This window comes from Taurulus bubalis (assembly GCF_910589615.1).
Source record: "Taurulus bubalis genome assembly, chromosome: 1".
NCBI lineage: Eukaryota > Metazoa > Chordata > Actinopteri > Perciformes > Cottidae > Taurulus > Taurulus bubalis.
This window is the reverse complement of record NC_136589.1, coordinates 4,150,214-4,168,693: the sequence shown is the minus strand read 5'-3', so window position 1 is coordinate 4,168,693 and position 18,480 is coordinate 4,150,214. Positions and strand designations below refer to the sequence as shown.

Genomic DNA, 18,480 nt, shown 5'->3' with positions numbered 1-18,480 from the left:
TTAACAAGGCAGAAAACAACAACAACAAGAAGAATAAACACAAACTTGTGTATAGATTGCCACAGACAACAAAATAAATCTTCTCCACTGCGGAGAACGGGGCGGAGTCCACCTGAATGCCCCAGGTGAGTTTTTTGTTTTTCTTTTCAAAAACTGTAAAAAGAAAAAAAATATATACACAAAAAAAGAAAAAAAAAAAAAAAAGGAGGGTGTTAGGAACTGAAATAAGAGTCCGGTTTTAGCTCCACATGAGTGTCAATGGTTTCTCTCTCTCTGATATCCAGAGTCAGCTACAAGTTACAAGATGTTCTATCCAGTCTATTTCTGTGCCATAAATCCTCAGTACTCGATTTCATGGAACCACGTCAGAGCGTGTGTGTGTGTGTGTGTGTGTGTGTTTATGTTCGTTTTGCAAGCCTGAAATCCATTTTTCGCCGCCAGGAGACGATGGCTGAGGAATAAAACCGTCCCTGCAGCAGCTTGACGGACAGTAAGAGACCAGTTCTGTACATTTTTACCTCCGAGGAGCAACAAGAGTCAAAACACACACACAAAAAAAAAAGTCTCCTGTGAGATCCAAGAGTTTGCTCTTAAAAAGAGGATGAGGAGGGGGAGGAGAGGGAGTATAATGAGGGAGGAGTTAGGAATTGTGAATGGGAGCTGATAAAAAAAAAAAAAAAAAAAGGGTAGACGTGAGTTTGTCAGCTCAAATCTCTCATCCAGTCCGAGTGTTTGGTTTGAAGCCCAACCAGAAGTGCGTCTGTCTGCAGGTAAAGAAGTGCTGGGTGGATGGGGGCGGGACTTACTTGATGTTGTTGGCATCGGCCACCGCCGCCGAGAAGGAGGAAGTGGACGAAGAGTCTTTTATGGGCTTGGTGAGCGGGCCCAGGATGCGGCCCGGCACCCAGCCCTCGGCGGCCGGCGACTGGCTGTTGGCCGGCCGGTAGACGAGGTACATGTTCTGCTGATTGGTGGCCAGGATTTGGACCGTCTCTCCCTGGCTGACGCAGATCTCGTTCTCTTTGAGCGCCGTGTAGTCCTCGGAGACCAACATGGTGGAGGAGACGCCGTTGCAGCCGCCGTCGAAGTCCTGATGACGAGGGGAGAGGACGGCGAAGAGAGGAAGACGAGGGGAACACAAAGAGGAGAGCGAGAGGAGGCCGAAGAAAAGAAATGACGGACGGAGAGAGGATGAGGACAAAGGTTAAAAAGGTGAGTCTATGTGGGTTGGATGACGCCATTACAGACCTGTGGAGGAGAACCAGCAAAAACAATCACATCAGCAGCATGCTTTTTCAAAAGGTGGTCCTAAGTCTAACCAGGTGATGACCTCTACTGCTGCCGAACAGGAATCTGTAGGCGGCCGTCACACGTTTTCTGGAGCGACTCAAATAGACCACAGACCAATGAGGAAGTGTCTTAAACTTTCATTTATCTCTACTGACCACCAGGGGGCAACAAAGAAAAGTCAGAACCTATGGAAGTCTATGAGTATTCCCTCAGTAAACATTGTAAACATGAGTTTATGTCTCAATCTCTAGTTTCAAGTCTTCTTCAATACAGCATGATGTTCATTTAGTAAATTATGGTCATTTAGAGTCAAACAGACCATAAAGCAGGGGACGCTTTAGGGCGGGGCTACAAGGTGATTGACAGAATCAGAAATGGCGTCTCTACGTCCCTCCTCCGCATCCAAATATGGTCACTTACACTCACTGGTTGCAAAAAGCCAAGATGGCGGCGGCCTGACCACAAAACTCGAGGCTTCAAACAACAGTTAAAAAAGAAACGGGTGACGTCACGACGACTACATGCAATTATACAGTCTATGCTAAAGATTGCATTCAAGGACAGAGGACAAAAGGATGCAGCCAAAACATCTCAATCGCCCCCTGGTGGCCGGCAGCAGTACAGGTCATCATTTTAAAAAGGTTGTAGTCTGTTCTATTTTTGTTCAGCATCATTTATCATTTAATTTTATGCGATTTCAAAACTCCAAAAGTCTTGTTCCCCGGGAGCATCTCTCCCTTGACGAAGGGCAAGGTGCTTTGATGTGGAGCTCGGCCGGCTGAACAACGTGTGTTCAGTCAAAGTGGGCCAGAAAGAGAACAGCGTGGTGTGTGTGTGTGTGTGTGTGTGTGTGTGTGTGTGTGTGTGTGTGTGTATATATATAAACCCACGCAGTACGCTGCTACACCTGCAGTAACCCAGATTTTGACCTTGTGCTTTGAGGGAGCAGACAGAATGGAGGCAGAGGAAGCGCCTCGCGCTGCAGTCCACCAGCTGCAGTCTTCCGTCAACTCGGCAATAAAATGAAAAAGGAGCGTAAAAGGTGTGACTAGACCCCGAGGTTCTCAGCCTTTTTCTTCTTCTCTTAATTGCCGAGAAATCACAACACGTCACCCAGACTGAAAATCTAAAATATACTAAAGTAAAGCGGCCGGTTCCAGGAACTCACCCGGGACTCGAAACAGGTCGACCCGCCGTTGGAGGTGGACACCCTCATCTGGGTCCTCCCTCGCTCCTCCTTTCCCTCGAACCCGATCGCCGAGGACGGGCGGTTTGGAGGCGTCGCGGACGGCCGGTTCCCCGAGGTCGAGCGGTTTCTGGTGAGCGAGGCGCTGCTGCCGGCGCCGCCCTTCTCCTTCTGGTACTCGATGGGAGACTGGAGAGCTGCAGTCACACACAGAGGGGGCACTTGATTTTGGGACCCTGATTGTTGTGCGTTTGTTGTTAAAGTCCCACAACGTGTTGTTGTTTACTGACCTGTTGATTCAAATGCACCAACGGGCAGCCAAGTCTTTTCAGTATTAGAACGGACTTTTAGAGACTTAAACCTTCATTTGCTTTGTGTATTCAAGTGCAATCAGGAAACCTCAACATCCAAAAAGTCAGCTACTTGTGTAAGTTACGACCAAATAAATAAAAATAAGACCTTACTATAAACACCTTTTTCACTACGCTCGGGTTTTATTCACCGGGGAAGACTTCTTGATGATGTAGCTCAAAACAACGCTTTTCAGCAACCAGATATAAAGATGCAAAACTACTGATATGATGTAGAATAAATTAAGCCACAGAAAGTAAACAAAATAAGCATCATATGTTTTTTAACTACGGAAGCCCTGAGTGGATAAACAATATAAAAGCACTTCTCCTCTTAGGGCTTCCTTACTTAATAGTTTCTTTCATGTTTAACATGTAGTTGTCAAACAGGCAACACTAAAGGTCTAAAATACTAATAAACTAAGAACTACGACTTTTGTATTTCTATTATTTTTACAGCATAAAAGTATAAAGCTTAAGAATAGAGGAACTTTGGAAAGCAGAGGCCAAGCTGAGAGGAACATTTTACACAGCAGTCTGACCGGCAGCGAGCTAGTCGTCTATTGTGTGTGTGTGTGTGTGTGTGTGTGTGTGTGTGTGTGCGCTCTCTCACCATACAGGAAGTTGCTCTGAGCGTCCAGGACGTCCTGGATGCGTCGGACCCAGACCTGCTTGATGTCGACGTTGGCGGCCTGCAGGGTGAAGCGCTCCGACGAGCCGCGACACGACATGACGAACTTACAGGGATCGTTGTCCGCGCTTTCCTCCAGACCCAGGTAGGACACCTAGAGGGGAGGAGGCAAGGTGGTGAGACGGCTGGGATAGAAGCATAGATTTGTCACTATTTTGCACTGAATTACTGGATCTTCTCGAGGAAAGTGAAAATAAATGCTGTAAAATGGGAGCTGGATCAGTACATAGTGTTAAGCTACCCTTTGAACAGGTGCACGCTTAACGTTACCCGATAAAAGAACCCCATCCTCTGCGTACCTTGATGCTCTTCTTGAACTGGTATCCGGGCGTGGACGAGCCTTTCCTGAGCAGCTCACTGAAGATGACGATCTGCTCGAAGAGGAAGACCCGCCGCTCTTTGGAGCGCGACAGGACGCCGGTGTCCTGCTCGGTCACAAAGAAGGTCTCCTGCTGCAGCAGCTTGCCCTGACAGGTCAGTTTACCCTGCAGAGAAAACGCAATTCATCCAATGCTCAGCGGTCAGGTGGAGGGCGTGTACTGGGCTGAGTGCAAAAACCCGCTATCAAACAGGAAGTGAACGTACCTCGTATCCCTGCAGCCGACCCAAGTTCATCATGTCGTTGCACAGTTTAGGGACCTGAGACATCAGACCCACTGCTTTCTGCAGGAGAGAGAGAGAGAGAGAGAGAGTGGTTCAATCATTTGCCGTGTGTTCGTTTCAGGAGCGCGTCCTTAACGGACACACAAACAAAAATAAAATACATCTAAACGAGTCCTGGATTCAGGCGCACGGAATTTTACCTCAATTTGTTCGCAGTCGATGCCTGCCTTGGCGCTGTACTTCAGGAAGTCCTGAGGAGAAGCATGACCATGGTAAGTATTGCATGTTGACAAGAATTGTGTACTTTTTTTTTAATCCATTGATTCAAAACTACCTTCAGCAGCAGCTGGTATTTGGTGATTCTCTGGATGGGTTTGATGAGGAAGTCGCTGATGGTCAACCTGGACTGGGTGTCCTGCTGGATTTCCTGGAAGACAAACAGCATCAGAACATATGCTGACATGACTTTAATGCAATAAAAGAGCTTAATATCACAGTCGAAATATCACTTACATCAAAATAGGTCGGCCACGATGAACTCCGACTTGGGCTTATTCTGACAGTAAACCACATACATGTGGAGTCTCCTCTCCTGTAACACAGACAGCAGATCGTCCAGGTCAAATACATTTTAACAGAGCAAAGACATCCTCCTCGTCACCAGCCAGCGCTCCACTCACATGTTTGATGAAGAGCTCAGGAAGGTGTTTGTGGTCGTTCAGACATTTCTCCAGCTCGCCAACGAAGAAGCTGACGGGGACAGAAGAGGGACGTTACAAGCGGTCCAAACTGACCCCTTTGGGTCTCTCGGGACGCCGACGCTGAAACTTACTCTCGGTGCCAGTCGTAGATCTGGTGGATGTTCCCAAAGACGATTTTGTCCTTTCCTTTCATGTCGTCAGGGACGCCCTTCTCCTCGACCTTTTTCATGAAGTTCTGCAGGGTCAAAGTGGGTCAGCATGGTGAGGACTCTCGAGGAATACGTTATCTAGCTGGGATTACTTGCACACAGTGCTTTTTTTGGCCTTTTTTTATATCAAAATGACATGCAGAGGTCCTATGCTGATCATAAACTCACCAGATGACCCTTTGATTAGCCCCGCCCCCCTGCTACTACACCGACAAGTTACCAGAACTACCGCGGAACCCACACTGTCACTAACTACACTCACTGGATACATACCATTACATTTTCGTGATGCCAGGGAGAAGCAGACAGAAAGGTCTACAATATTTCTTCCAAGGATTTATCCAGGAACAAAAAAAGACTGATTCAGAAGCAACAAAAAGATAGAAGCTAAAGCTAGAGATCACAATCGGACGATCCTACGTTATAAGTCACATGACCTGGCACAGATAATCACAGACGCGTGTCTCACCTCCACCACGATGCCCAGGTCTTTGACGTAGTCCTTCTCCGTCTGGATCAGCTCGTTGAGGACAAACCTGAGCAGAACAAACAGTGAAATCAGCTTTGGCTTGTCAGGAACCAAAAGGAGAAGCCTTTTTGGTTGCTGGTAGAACTATTTTTAAAGGTTTCATCTGCAACCCTTTCAGAGGGTTCAATGAATAATCCAACATGAAGGATTGACCATCTGGGATCCAATATTTCCACTTTACCCTTCACTATTCCAAGGCTTTCATCTAGAACCCACCCTGGAAGATCTACCGAGAACCCTTACTTTATTTCAAGGGTTTGATCCAGAACCCACCCTGGAAGATCTACCGAGAACCCTTACTTTATTCCAAGGGTTTCATCCAGAACCCACCCTGGAAGATCTACCGAGAACCCTTACTTTATTCCAAGGGTTTCATCCAGAACCCACCCTGGAAGATCTACCGAGAAACCTTTTTATATTCAAAGGGTTTCATCCAGAACCCACCCTGGAAGATCTACCGAGAACCCTTACTTTATTCCAAGGGTTTGATCCAGAACCCACCCTGGAAGATCTACCGAGAACCCTTACTTTATTCCAAGGGTTTCATCCAGAACCCACCCTGGAAGATCTACCGAGAAACCTTTTTATATTCAAAGGGTTTCATCTAAAACCCACCCTGTGCAGCGTATAACACACAACTATATTGGTTCCCAAGATAATATTTTTTGTGGGGTCTGCGACGATCTTTTCACATCCATGCTTTCAACAATCCTTGAAGAATTCCTCCTTCCAAAATGGGTTCTTTATGGAAACCTTGGAAAAAACATTTGTTCCAGAAGGTTCTTCAGAAGCGACTGGTTCTGGGTAGAACATATTCCCTTCTTTAGAAGTAGTTGTTCTTGATATAAAACCAGTTGTGGCTGTCAGAGTAATGGCAGCAGCAGTAGTGACGGTTCTCTACAGTACTCACATCCGTCCCCTCATTGCTTTGGCTTTCTGCTCCAGTTCAGGGTTTCGTGGCTGGACGGGAGTGATTTGCTCCGGCGGAGAGAGAGGCGAGAAGCCGGGGTACGCTCCTGGTTCCAGAGGCTGAAGGGAGGAGGTCAGGGTTTACAGGTGGAGTCAATCTCTCTTTCCTTCTCACAATTATTAGTCAGATTCAGGAAAGGACAGAGATAATCCTCTATCAAGGCTAACTCATTTATTTGGACCAGGATTATTGATTGGTCTACAATATGAATAACAGTCAACACCCTCAAGCTTTAAGACGCTCAATAAGCAATAACTCAAACATAGCCAACATCAGAATAATGAGATTCTTTCATGACAGCAGAGGGCAGCAGCAGCCTGGTCTTTAGTCGCCTAAAGGAACGACCGGTGTTGATGTAAGAAAAACTCAACTCCTGCTTTTCCCAATTTCAACACATTCACATAGAAACACTCTACTGCACATGCACATGCTGGCACTACACACATTGACTATTATAATAATTTGGTAAAATAAGCACAAAAAAGATCCAAACATGATATTTAAGCTTTATGGAGGTTGTGTTCACTCAATGCTGCATTATGAAGACAACCTCCACGTCATGTGTGCTCATTATAAAGAAAACCTATTTGTAAAACTGCACGTGTGTATGACCAATGCATGCACACAAGCATACACACTCACCATCTTGGTTTTAACCAATTTTTCGATGGCGCTAACCAGGTCTGCGGCGCTGGGCACCTCAGAGGACGACTGCAGAGACGTTAGCAAGGATGAAGACTGAGAGAGTAAGAGGAGGAGCAAAAGCAAAACTGCCGTGTTAGAAAGTAAAAAATGGAAGTGAAGGAGCGAAGGCAGGAGGAGGTGAACGGAAGAAAGACGAGTTCGAAAATAAAAACCGCAGAGGAAGAGAGAGAAAAGCAGCTGGACCAAGTGCAGGATTTATACCCAAAGAAAAGTTAAATGCAAATAAAATCACACAAAACTGAAGTTCGTCAGTAAGCATGTCAAAGCAAAAGCTGCAGGACGTTAGTGGAAAGACGGAGATGTTCAAGGCCGACGTCATCAAGCCTCACCTTGTCGTCCTGGGCCGAGGAGTCCTTGATGATCTCCATGGGCGGAGGCAGAGGCGTGTGGACCTCCTCGTCCGGCTCCTCCTCCCCGCCGCTCTGCATCCCAGACACCGGGGTCTTGGACAGGGAGTTACCGCCCTTACTGTGGAATCGCTGCAGGGAGAAATGAAAAGTAAAAACCCCTTCTTGCTCATTCATCAGAAGCAGGATTAGTGATTGGAACGGTCTCTCCATGACGTCGTCGGACGCCTTATTGGACAAAACCCGCGTATTCGAAAAAAACTTCACATTTCCTCTGGATGCACTTGAATGAGTCACGGAGCATGAAGATGCCGAGTGGCGATGAATCACAGATGAATGAATCCTCACGGTTCAGGTCAGACTCGATGAGTTAGTTGATTGTTTATAGAATTAAACTAATGTTTGGCTAATAGTTCGGAGAAGTACAAGCCTATAAAATCCATCCCGGTGTTTCCTGTATTTCTTCTTTATTCTTTATTTTTCCCACTTAATCTTGCCTTCAGGCGGCTCTTTTCTCCCCTCGACGAGGAACAGACATCCATATTGTTTTTAACTTTGGGGAAAGTTTCGAATTCACCTAAAAAACTAACCGATAAAGGCAGCTGTAGACCAGCGTTTCCTGTGTTCTGCGAAGGCAAAATGACAAATATTCTAAAAATAACATTAACTTTCACAGATGTGTTAAGTGTCCACAGCAGCACATTACTTTACTAAACCCCATCTGCTGACTCTGGAGAAGAACCTCCTAAAACGCCACTTCAAAACATCCGTACTGTCCCTTTAAGTGGCAGAACGTTCCTGTGGAACTTACTGGATCTGTTCAACACACTTTTTAAAAATCCATTCTTCTTTTCCCTCGTCTGTCCCGTCTTAGATGCAATGTTTCCTTTGTGATCATTAAACTGTCGTGTTTCTTCTTAAGCATTTATGACTTTTATTTTAAGGGTTTAATTAATTTTTTAGAAAGTCATAAAGAACAAATAATGTTGCAGGGGTTTGCTTTGACAACAACAACAGGATTCACATAAAAAAGTCCAAAGGTTGTACATTTGTTTGTGTCAGAGGAACAAGAAAGCAAACTTTAGTTTACTGTCGTTACATAAGTGTAGATAATATCAATAAATCTCCACGTACCTCCTGGTCAGGAAGAGCAGATCGACGACCTTTAACTACAGAGGCTTTGTGTATAGGAGCAGAAACCATTGAGTCTCTTTCAGCTGATGGTTTCACCATTTACATGAAGCACCTTCCAACTCTCTAGTAGATCTAAATTACGAGTTAAACAGGAACGAGGGAGTGTTCGGGTTCGGTTCACGGCTCATTTAATTATATTCATAATCTATTTAATTAGACCACACTAGACGTTAACGGCTTTCTGTGAAAAAGATATAAAGAGTTTACCGACTAAATCTTTTTACCTTTTTGGTGGACAATAATACAAACGACACAAAACAGACCTCTCCAAACTAAGAAATGGCACACACACACACACACACACACACACACACACACACACACACACACACACCTGTGTAGCTCGGGTAAGGGGCTGCCTCCTGAATCCCTCAGCCATGCAGAAACCAGCGAAAGTTCGGCATCTCAGAAAAAAAAACCAAAACGACGCGACGGTGACGGCAACGGGCGACGGCAACGGGCAACTGCAACTTCCTCATCCGCGCAGTCCCTTCAGTCTGCAGTGGCTCAGCGAACTCCAGATTTATACGAGTTCATTCACACCCATCTCTTGACCAAATCCTTTGTCCCACCTCCAATCAACTGCAGGTGAGACTTGTTGTTCTCGTTTAACCCTTTCTTCATTCAACTAAATAACTCAGTTATCGTAAATAATAAGTTATTTAAGAACCAATTAGTTGTGCTGGTCTATTTATTCTCCACAGGGCTACACCCTCCCTGCTTATAGAATATGTGATGTCCTCATCAAACTAAAAAGTGCTGTTGGTGCTGACTACTGGGATTAAAACCAAAACAATCTGGACACAAGGCCATCTGGCGGCGTCTTGAAGCTCGGAATGTTCCGCTTCCCACAAACACAGCGGCAGTCACCGGCCGGATCCGAGCCAAAACACTGAAACCGCTTCCTGAAATACATTCGACCCAAAAACCTAAAGCACACGCTCTCCTTTGAATCTCCCGCTTACCGGATCGATGAGGTCATCCTGCAGGTTCGGGTCAGGCTGTCCCAGGTCGATACTCTTCCTGCTTTCCTCTCTTCCCGTTCCTGGTCCTGTCAATCAAACGGGTCAATACGTCAACAAAGATTTATTTTTTTAACAAGGATACATTCTAGCATTCTATATATATATATATATATATATATATATATATATATATATATATATATATATATATATATATATATATATATATACACACACACACACACACACACACACACACACATATATATACATATATATCACAAAGGTGTGTTATTGTCATATGGAGGCGCAGCAGGATCTCGCATCTAAAAACGTTGCTGCGTCAGATTCTTATTAGAAGGTCTCTACTTGCAACAGTAATACCAGGAGTTTTTTTTTTTACAGTGCACTAAAATGATCCGAAATGAATGGCTACATGGAAGGAAAGAAAACTGTACGTTATGCTTTGAAACGTGTCCATTTGCTTCCAATCAGAGCCGTCTTCTGGCTCAGTACCGACTCAGAACGTCTTTACACAAACGGTGAAACCTCGTCCTCAGGCCCAAACCCTCCTGTATTGATCGATTGCCTCACCCGTCTTCTTCGGTTTGTTGGGCAGCTTCTTGACGGAGCTGCCGTGGCTGAGGCGGCGGACGGGGCTGGTGAGCCACTTCCTCAGAGTGTTTCCGGAGCGCTTGGGTCCGGGAGAGCTGGACTGCAGCGAGCTGAGGGACGGCTGCGGCTGAAGGTTCGTCACGGACTCCGTCTTCCCGTCAGAGCCGCTAACGGGGTAGTTTTCTGGAAGGAAAAGCACAAGTTTGACCTTTTAGTGGGAGCCGATCGAAAGAAAGAGCTCCTCTAAGTAGTGCGTGTGTGTTTGCTCCTAACTTTTCCGACTAAAGTCCAGTTATGGGGACCGCTTGTCCAATTGGGGACCAAAGTTGTGTCCCTGTTTGTGAAAAAACCAACAGATTTTTGGGTCGGTGGTTGTGTTTGTGTTAGGTGAAGGGAGGGGTATGGTTGAGTTTGGGATAAAGGCCTTTACACACAGGTGGCGTGAAAAAAATAACTAAAAATGGGAAAATCTCGCCAACAAAACTTCTACGTCTGAGGCTTTTATTGTGAAAGGTAAGAATTAAAAAAGGTGTAATAAAGCATTTCGCACAACTTGATTGGTTGAGGCCTTTATTTACGGAGCAAAAGTAAAAAAAAAAAAAAAAGTACGTTGCTCTTTCGCTGCTCTCCGTTTAAAATCATTTAAATAACGAAAGTCGCGTTTAAACTGGCCTTCATGCAAGTAGAGACTTATTTTTTAAACGTGTCATAAATGAGCTGCAGACTTCTGTAACGTTGCTCTCGTTGGTCCCCGATGAGGCTCATGTGCTCTTCATCATCGTGTTCGGTCGTGTTTTGAGGGAAACTGTGAGATCCAGATCAGTCTCTTTTACTGAAAACAACTAAATGTGTTTAGCAGCTGCTCTCGTGTCACACGTCTGAAGACGCTGTCATCTATGACACCTGTGGCCCTGCTGGAGATGAATTCCTTCTCTGGCAGTTGTTAATCTCACAGACATCATTATCAAACGCATATTTTGTTACGCACTGGACTGCTATTGTCTTATTGCAGACTAGCGTGGAGAAAAAAAACATCCCAAATACATATTTAGCTGTTTATTTCACTACTTTTGTCTTTTTGCATTTGTAGATTTCTACATACTACTAGTACTACCTAAATGAAGTGTCATGGTGATATCTATAGTTATTTGACCCTGTTCCCTGTAGCGGCTTCAGAATGTGTGTAAAGTAACAGAACATCTCTTTGAAGGCCGCTGTGAGTGAGTTGTGTAGTCATGCATCAGCTGCACTCGCACACAGCTGGCAGCCGTGTGCGGCTGTGGTGTCGGGTGTTTGTTCCAGACAGGAAATGAAAGGTCAAGGGTCAACGGGGGGCTCCTTTTTGTTTACCTTCCTTTATCTCCCTATTCATGCCCTCCCTCCCTCCCTCCCTCCTCAGGGCGCATGCTTTTTATCTACACAAATGTCTGTTGTTGAGCTGTAGACGCCGAAAAAAACACAACCATGTGATCTGTCATTTCTATAAAACTTGTTTCCTGTAAAGATAACTTTCACTTCCTGATAGCATTGAGAGTCAGAGCAGGTCAACAATGTGCAGAAAGACGTCTGAGCTCAAACTACCTGTTTGTCCATTCCGTCTTTTATATATCACTGCACAATTTTCTATATAATTTAAAATATATAAATGAATTGTCACAACTCAAACAAAACAAACCCACTGGACTGCCCACACCTTCTCCATTGAACTGGAGCACTGCAGTTCAATGAGGCATGAATTAGCGCTCACTGTTGTTTTTGTTGTTATCTGACCGGGTCAGCAGTGTGGCTGAGATATAACAATAAAAGCTGCTGGTTCAACAGGCAGCCAAGGTCACGCAGCGCTACTGAAGCCGCGTCTGTTTCTCTGCTGCTTTCTCTCATGAGACCAGCGTGATGCCCAGAGCGCTGGAGGGCGGGAACCACTGAACACACTTCAGGCCGCAGGAGACGGGAAACATGGCGGCTCCTTTAGAAGCGGAGCCGGAACATCTCCATGTGGCCGGCTGCAGTACAGGTCGCAAGCCCCGCCCCCGTCCATGTTAGCGGATGGGCGGGGGGGGTACTAAAAGAAGAGTGTGACGGATGTGATTGGACAGGGAATGTTTCTTTAACGTTCCATAAATGTCAACACTTCACGTATTAGAACATCTGACAATTGTATTATAGTTCCAGAGATATTTTGGTTAGTTAGTTAGTGAGGCTTTCTAGCCAAACAGCTACTGTCCTGCTAACGAGGCAGCTGGGTGACATTGACGGCAACAAGCTGAGGCCTGTGATTGGCTATGGGGGCTCTGGGGGCGGGACCTCGATACCAAAGCTCACAAACTGTGCAAACTCCAAATGAGGTCAAAATCTCAAGATGGCAGCTTCCGTAAACACGACATGTTGGCTTCACTTTTGTACAGTGGGAAGAGATAGATAGATTATATATATTTATTTATATATATATATATATATATATATATATAGATTATATATATTTATTTATATATATATATATATATATATATATATATATATATATATATATATATATATATTTAGTCCATTTATATGTCTCAGTTAAGCGTTTTACCCACAGTGCAAGAGAACAACTGATGAAACCGGTACAAATCCAAAACACGTGCTGACCTTAGTACTTCTGCACACACCAGAGGAAGTGCAAATACATACCATACTGTGCAAACACACACACACACACACACACACACACACACACACACACACACACACACACTTGTTGGTCTTTAACTTTGTAATTCACAAGAATTCCTTTGTGCTTGAGTGTTGTCACTTGAACTCACTCCCAGCCTGAGAGTTGACACAACGTGGAGTGTCCCACCTGAAGGCCGTACAGATTTCATGACTATGGTGAAATGTTACATTGTGTTGACAAACAACTGAGCGGTGAAAACTAAATCACACACAACCGCATCGTAAAAGAACGCGAGACATGGATCAGCGAGCCTCTGCCCGTCCCGCTGGCTGCTCCCTGGAGGGCCGCTGAGGGAAACCCAGCCATGTGTTTTTAAGATGTCCGCGGGTCACCTGCGCGTGCTGCCAGGCAGAGTGTCATGACGTGGAGCGGCTCCTTGAAGACAGAAACTCATTACAGACAGACGAAGAGGAGGACGAGGAAGATGACGCAGGAAGAGGAAGATGACGCAGCCGACCGGTCGCCTACCGAGTGCCGCCTGCTTTTTATCTGTTTTTATATTGTTTGTATCGTCTATTTTATTGAGCTTTCTTCCCGTGTTATGGTCACTTTTTTTTTTTTTTTTACTCCTGCACTTTGTGACCTTTGTCTGCCATAAGTGCAATATAGATAAACTTTACTTTCTTTTATGATTTTTTTACATTTGGATTATTGCAGAAAAAAAAAGCAAACAATCTTTGTAAATTATATTTTGACAAACAAACAAACACAAACAAACACACATTTATTCTATTTTTGTATATATTGTGCTTTAAAAAAACATTTTATTGCGTAACCTGTATGTACAAATACTGCTGTAGCAAAAAAATCAATCTATCTTTCTACCACTTTTATGTTATTTTGAAGCATGAATGTAGAATCAGCCAGAAGTGAGAAGCCAACGTGAGGCTATAAAAAGGACCCACCCCACGGTCACATGACTTCAGCGCCACCAGGCTGAAGGAGGACGTTTACTCTCATTTAGATGCTCGGGAGGGAAAACTCCTATATTCAAATATTCTCATTCAAATCTGCGTTTCATGACGTCGAACAAAATGTATAAACCCTCGAGGCGAGGGAACAAGCTGAATCACTTCCTGGATTCAGAACTCATTCCTCGGACCTCGGCCAGGAACAAAGGAGCATATCGTACTATGAGCTCGACGCATGACGAGAGTAGAATCACGGCTAAACCAGCTGTAGTTCATCATCCATGTCCGTCGGAAAGATGTCATCACTCAACCCCGACAGACGTGCAACCCAAAATACGTAAAAACGTATTTGCTGTTAATACGTCAGCGGTTTGTGCAAAACGGCCTGGAAACACATTCCTCTATATTGTATCATCAGTAATAACGCGTCCTCATCTCCAGAAGATCTTCCACAGGTACACCAACAATCCCAGATAAGGAGGCGGGACTAACGGCGCCAGGAACGCAGGAACTTTTCTACTCTCGTGGAACAAAAATACAAAAGGTGAGAAAAACACACACACACACACACACACACACACACACACACACACACACACACACACACACACACACACACACACACCCCCCCGGTTATTTGTAATTGTCGAGTCATTAAACTCTTTAAAGACTTCCACTCGGTCCTGATCCGGACCTCCAGGTTCAACGCCAATGCAACAATGTGTCACATGACGCATTCCAGAGCAACACTTTCTATCTGTTGGGACTCGACAGAACAGATTTTATTTTTAGAGGCCGTAGTGAGTTTGTGGAAACCGCTGCACAGCAGAGAGCAGCGCGTTCACACCGCCGGCCAATCAGGTGAGACCAGACAAGGAAGCTTTTGTTCAGCAGCGACAGGAAGACAGACGGTCTACTGTTAGAATCCCCATCACTCACTATCTTTAATCACACACACACACACACACACACACACACACACACACAGACCTGACCTCCAGACTGTAGATACGAAACCGCTGGTATGAATGCAACAGAACAGGGTTTTTGTCTTGCTCTCACTCATGTACACACACACACACACACACAGTTTCATTCGGTAATTACGCCACACACACACACACACACACACACACACACACACACTTTGTCTATGAATGGCTCTATTAACAAGGGAGTATTGAGACTCAGGCCTACCGAGCTTGACACACACACACACACACACACCCGCTAACTTTCCTGAACGGCATCTGAATAGAAAAATCCACGGAACAAATCAGAAAAATGAAATGAATGTGAGAATAAAAGCATAGTTTTAGTAAATAGAGTCCCTGAAAAGTATTAAAACTGTAGTTTTGTGCACACACACTTTTTGTATGTGTCAGTGACAGGAAGTGACAGTAATCTGGAAGGTTGACGTTCCTCTCATACCTCTCTCTCTCTCTGATGAAGCAAACCGGTCTCACTGCCGACTCGTCTAACATCACCGCTTAGTCAGAGGCCTCGGTTTCTGTTACCGACGTGCGGAGGCTCGTCCGGCCGACATCCAGAATGATCTTCCCAACCAGACAACATGTTTTGCTCCCCCAACAATATTAACCAAAGAGAAGAAAAAACAACTAGAATTTGTTGCAAAATGTAACGACGACTTCTTCTTCTTCTTCTCATGCTACACAAAACACGGGCCGGTAGTTTTACCGTAATCTTTGCTGACAAAAAGACAAACAAAATCAAAAGCACAAGCTAATTACAAAACATCCACACGGCTACAAGCTTATCGAGTCTTGGCATTTCATTTTGTTCAACTTCCTGCCTGCAGACACCAAGTAAAACCATTCATAGAAACGTGTCGTCCATAGCAGCAAACCCAAACCCCCTTTCTTAGACTTCACTCCTCCTCACTCTTGATTTCTTAGGAAAAAGGACTGAAGCTAAAAGCTCCTTTTGGGAGGAAATGATACATTGTGACTAAAAACAAAACTCTTTATGGGAAACAGCTCAACTGGAAGTGAAAGACTCATTTCTGGAGGGGAAACAAGACATAAGTCACGAAGGAAAAGCTGCTGACGCTCATCTTTTACCCCCTCACTACACATGTTGTAATGGACACGTCAAGCCCGTCTAGCCAGCTGAGCTGAAACAATGTCACTTTTATAGAATGTCTGTATAAAACCTTATGGGAATATGGATGGATGGATTTCCCCCCTGATGACACAAACTTCTTTTTAAATCCCGTTTGAATCGTTTCATGAATTACACACTTGATGTTTGTCAAATTAAAAAGAAAAGCACATTTTGCACAAAACTGAATGAAACTACAACAAACAGACTTTGTGACGCTAAGTCATCTTTTAAATTGAAAAACAACTCAAACCTCATCGTTGATCATACATATATATATGCTACATATTAACCTGTAAAGCCCAATCGGGGGACCCTTATATATCAGGAAAATCAAGGAAAAAAATCATGGTATAAATCCCTCCCCCCCTCAAAAAAAAACATGTTAGGTATCAAATTAAACATAAAAATCAGGGCTACAATAATATATAATCCCGATGTACAACCTCTAAACACAACTCAAACAATAAATAGGATTAGGGTTTAGGGTTATTAGGGTTAGGGCTTAAAGGGCTACATCCCTCGTTAGCTGAAGAACAATCCTCTCTGTCGCTCCATGATGGAGGCGTGAATATGTAAAGTACGCTGCATTTTACATATTGATATCCTCATTGGAAACATGTGCGGGATGGTATTGGTTTACCGTCTGTGTCACCGATTTAAACTATGTAAGCCTTCAGCAAGTCAGGTAACATCTTTCTAAAAGAAAAAAGTCCCCAAATGACGGTTCCAAAACAGAGATGTGAATGTTTTGAGATCAGACTCCGCCCAACAACAAATCACCGATTCCATCTGTGGAGGAAACGGCTTCGCTGCCTCCAAGTTGCTCGTTATGAAAACATAAACAAACAAACAACCAACGCTGGGATTCTTTTTTCTTCTTCTTCTTCTGGAGAGAATAAGTCTCCCAGAAAAGCACCTGTTGCCTATTTAAATCTACGGTGGACCTCTCCAGCAAAACCACCACACAACAGACACACAAGAGTCTCAGTGCCGGTCTGAAAGAAGAAGAGACTACAGGAAGGAGAGCTGAGGATTTTCACCTCGAAGGTTACAGGAAGGATAGCCTCAGTCTCCTAGCCTCCTAGTCTCCTAGCCTCCTAGTCAGGTCATCAGATGTCTGAATGTAACGGGGGATGTCTGCTGAGGAAATTCAGACAATAATGACGACGACAACTCCAGCGGAGTCGCAGTAAACCCTTTGATACCATAACCTGCTACACAAATACACACAGACACACAAACACACACACACACACAGAGCAGCAGCTGACTGAGAAACCGATTGCACAATCCAACATCCGATTCTCGATCGAGACAAAGAGAGAAACTGTCCTCTTCTTCATGTGTCTCAGTCTGTGTGTGTGTGTGTGCGTGTGTGTGTGTGTGAGACACAACTTCCTGTTTCAAAAGTAATTTTCAATTCAAATCGGTTTCCAGTGGCAGCAGAATACATCATAACAGGAATTTAAATCTCTATGAATGTCTGTCTCTAGGTTTGTCAGTTCCTCTTTCATTCAGTAAATGACTGACACACACACACACACACACACACACACACACACACACACACACACACCCCTTTCACAGCTGACATGTGTGCGGAATACTGGAAGCCACAAACCTGTTTTCTGCTTCATTCCTCAACGCGCGCGCATACACACACACACACACACACACACACACACACACCAAACTTCCCAAACATGTAATGCATGCAACACAAGCACACACACACGGGTAGCGTACACACACACACAACGCACTGTGTGTGTGTCCCTACAGCTCGTCCCACCTGTGCCGTTGTAGCAGCAGCAGCAGCAGCGGGTGAGGATCCATCCACAGCAATGCTGGCCTCGCTTCATCCTCTCACACACACATGCTTCACACACACACACACACACACACACACACACACCCCCTCTCTCTAGTAAGCTGTCTGACTGAGTGGGACGGTCCCACCAAGAGCTTCAAGTCCACACTGCTGACATTCACCACGGAGAGGAGATAGAGGGAGAGAATGAGGTAGGAGGAGACGGGGGAGGAGCCCACACACACACACACACACACACACACACACACACACGTTGAGTTTCTCTCCCTCCCTGAAGAACACACTTCATTTGTTTGGAACAGAAGTCAGTGTTAATTAGCGTGGAGGGTTACTTTAGAGAGCGAGGACTCGGGTCCCAACACTGTGTGTGTGTGTGTCTGTGTGTGTGTGTGTGTGTGTGTCAACTTAATCCCCTCTCAGAAATCTGTCGGCTTTGTGTAAATGTGCCTCGTCAAAAAAAAAAAAAAAAAATTTGAAAATTCTCTTTACATCTAAAACAGCAAAAATAAAAAAAATTCTTTGACATTTTTATCTTGTATTTGT

At 44.7% G+C, this 18,480-nt stretch overlaps 1 protein-coding gene across 1 annotated transcript in view; it reads right to left on the bottom strand.

Moving 5' to 3' along the window:
- Positions 1-18,480, bottom strand: part of LOC306744951 (kalirin-like) — a gene marked incomplete at its 5' end in the record, with an annotated part of 139,158 nt that overhangs the window by 9,585 nt on the left and 111,093 nt on the right. Inside the window, 17 exon segments of the mRNA XM_079227660.1 lie at positions 807-1,090; positions 2,459-2,673; positions 3,440-3,611; positions 3,817-4,002; positions 4,103-4,180; positions 4,321-4,371; positions 4,455-4,547; positions 4,634-4,643; positions 4,645-4,712; positions 4,801-4,870; positions 4,953-5,056; positions 5,500-5,566; positions 6,470-6,588; positions 7,172-7,267; positions 7,564-7,713; positions 9,741-9,826; positions 10,335-10,538. Coding sequence (XP_079083786.1) covers positions 807-1,090; positions 2,459-2,673; positions 3,440-3,611; positions 3,817-4,002; positions 4,103-4,180; positions 4,321-4,371; positions 4,455-4,547; positions 4,634-4,643; positions 4,645-4,712; positions 4,801-4,870; positions 4,953-5,056; positions 5,500-5,566; positions 6,470-6,588; positions 7,172-7,267; positions 7,564-7,713; positions 9,741-9,826; positions 10,335-10,538 — 2,053 coding nt within the window.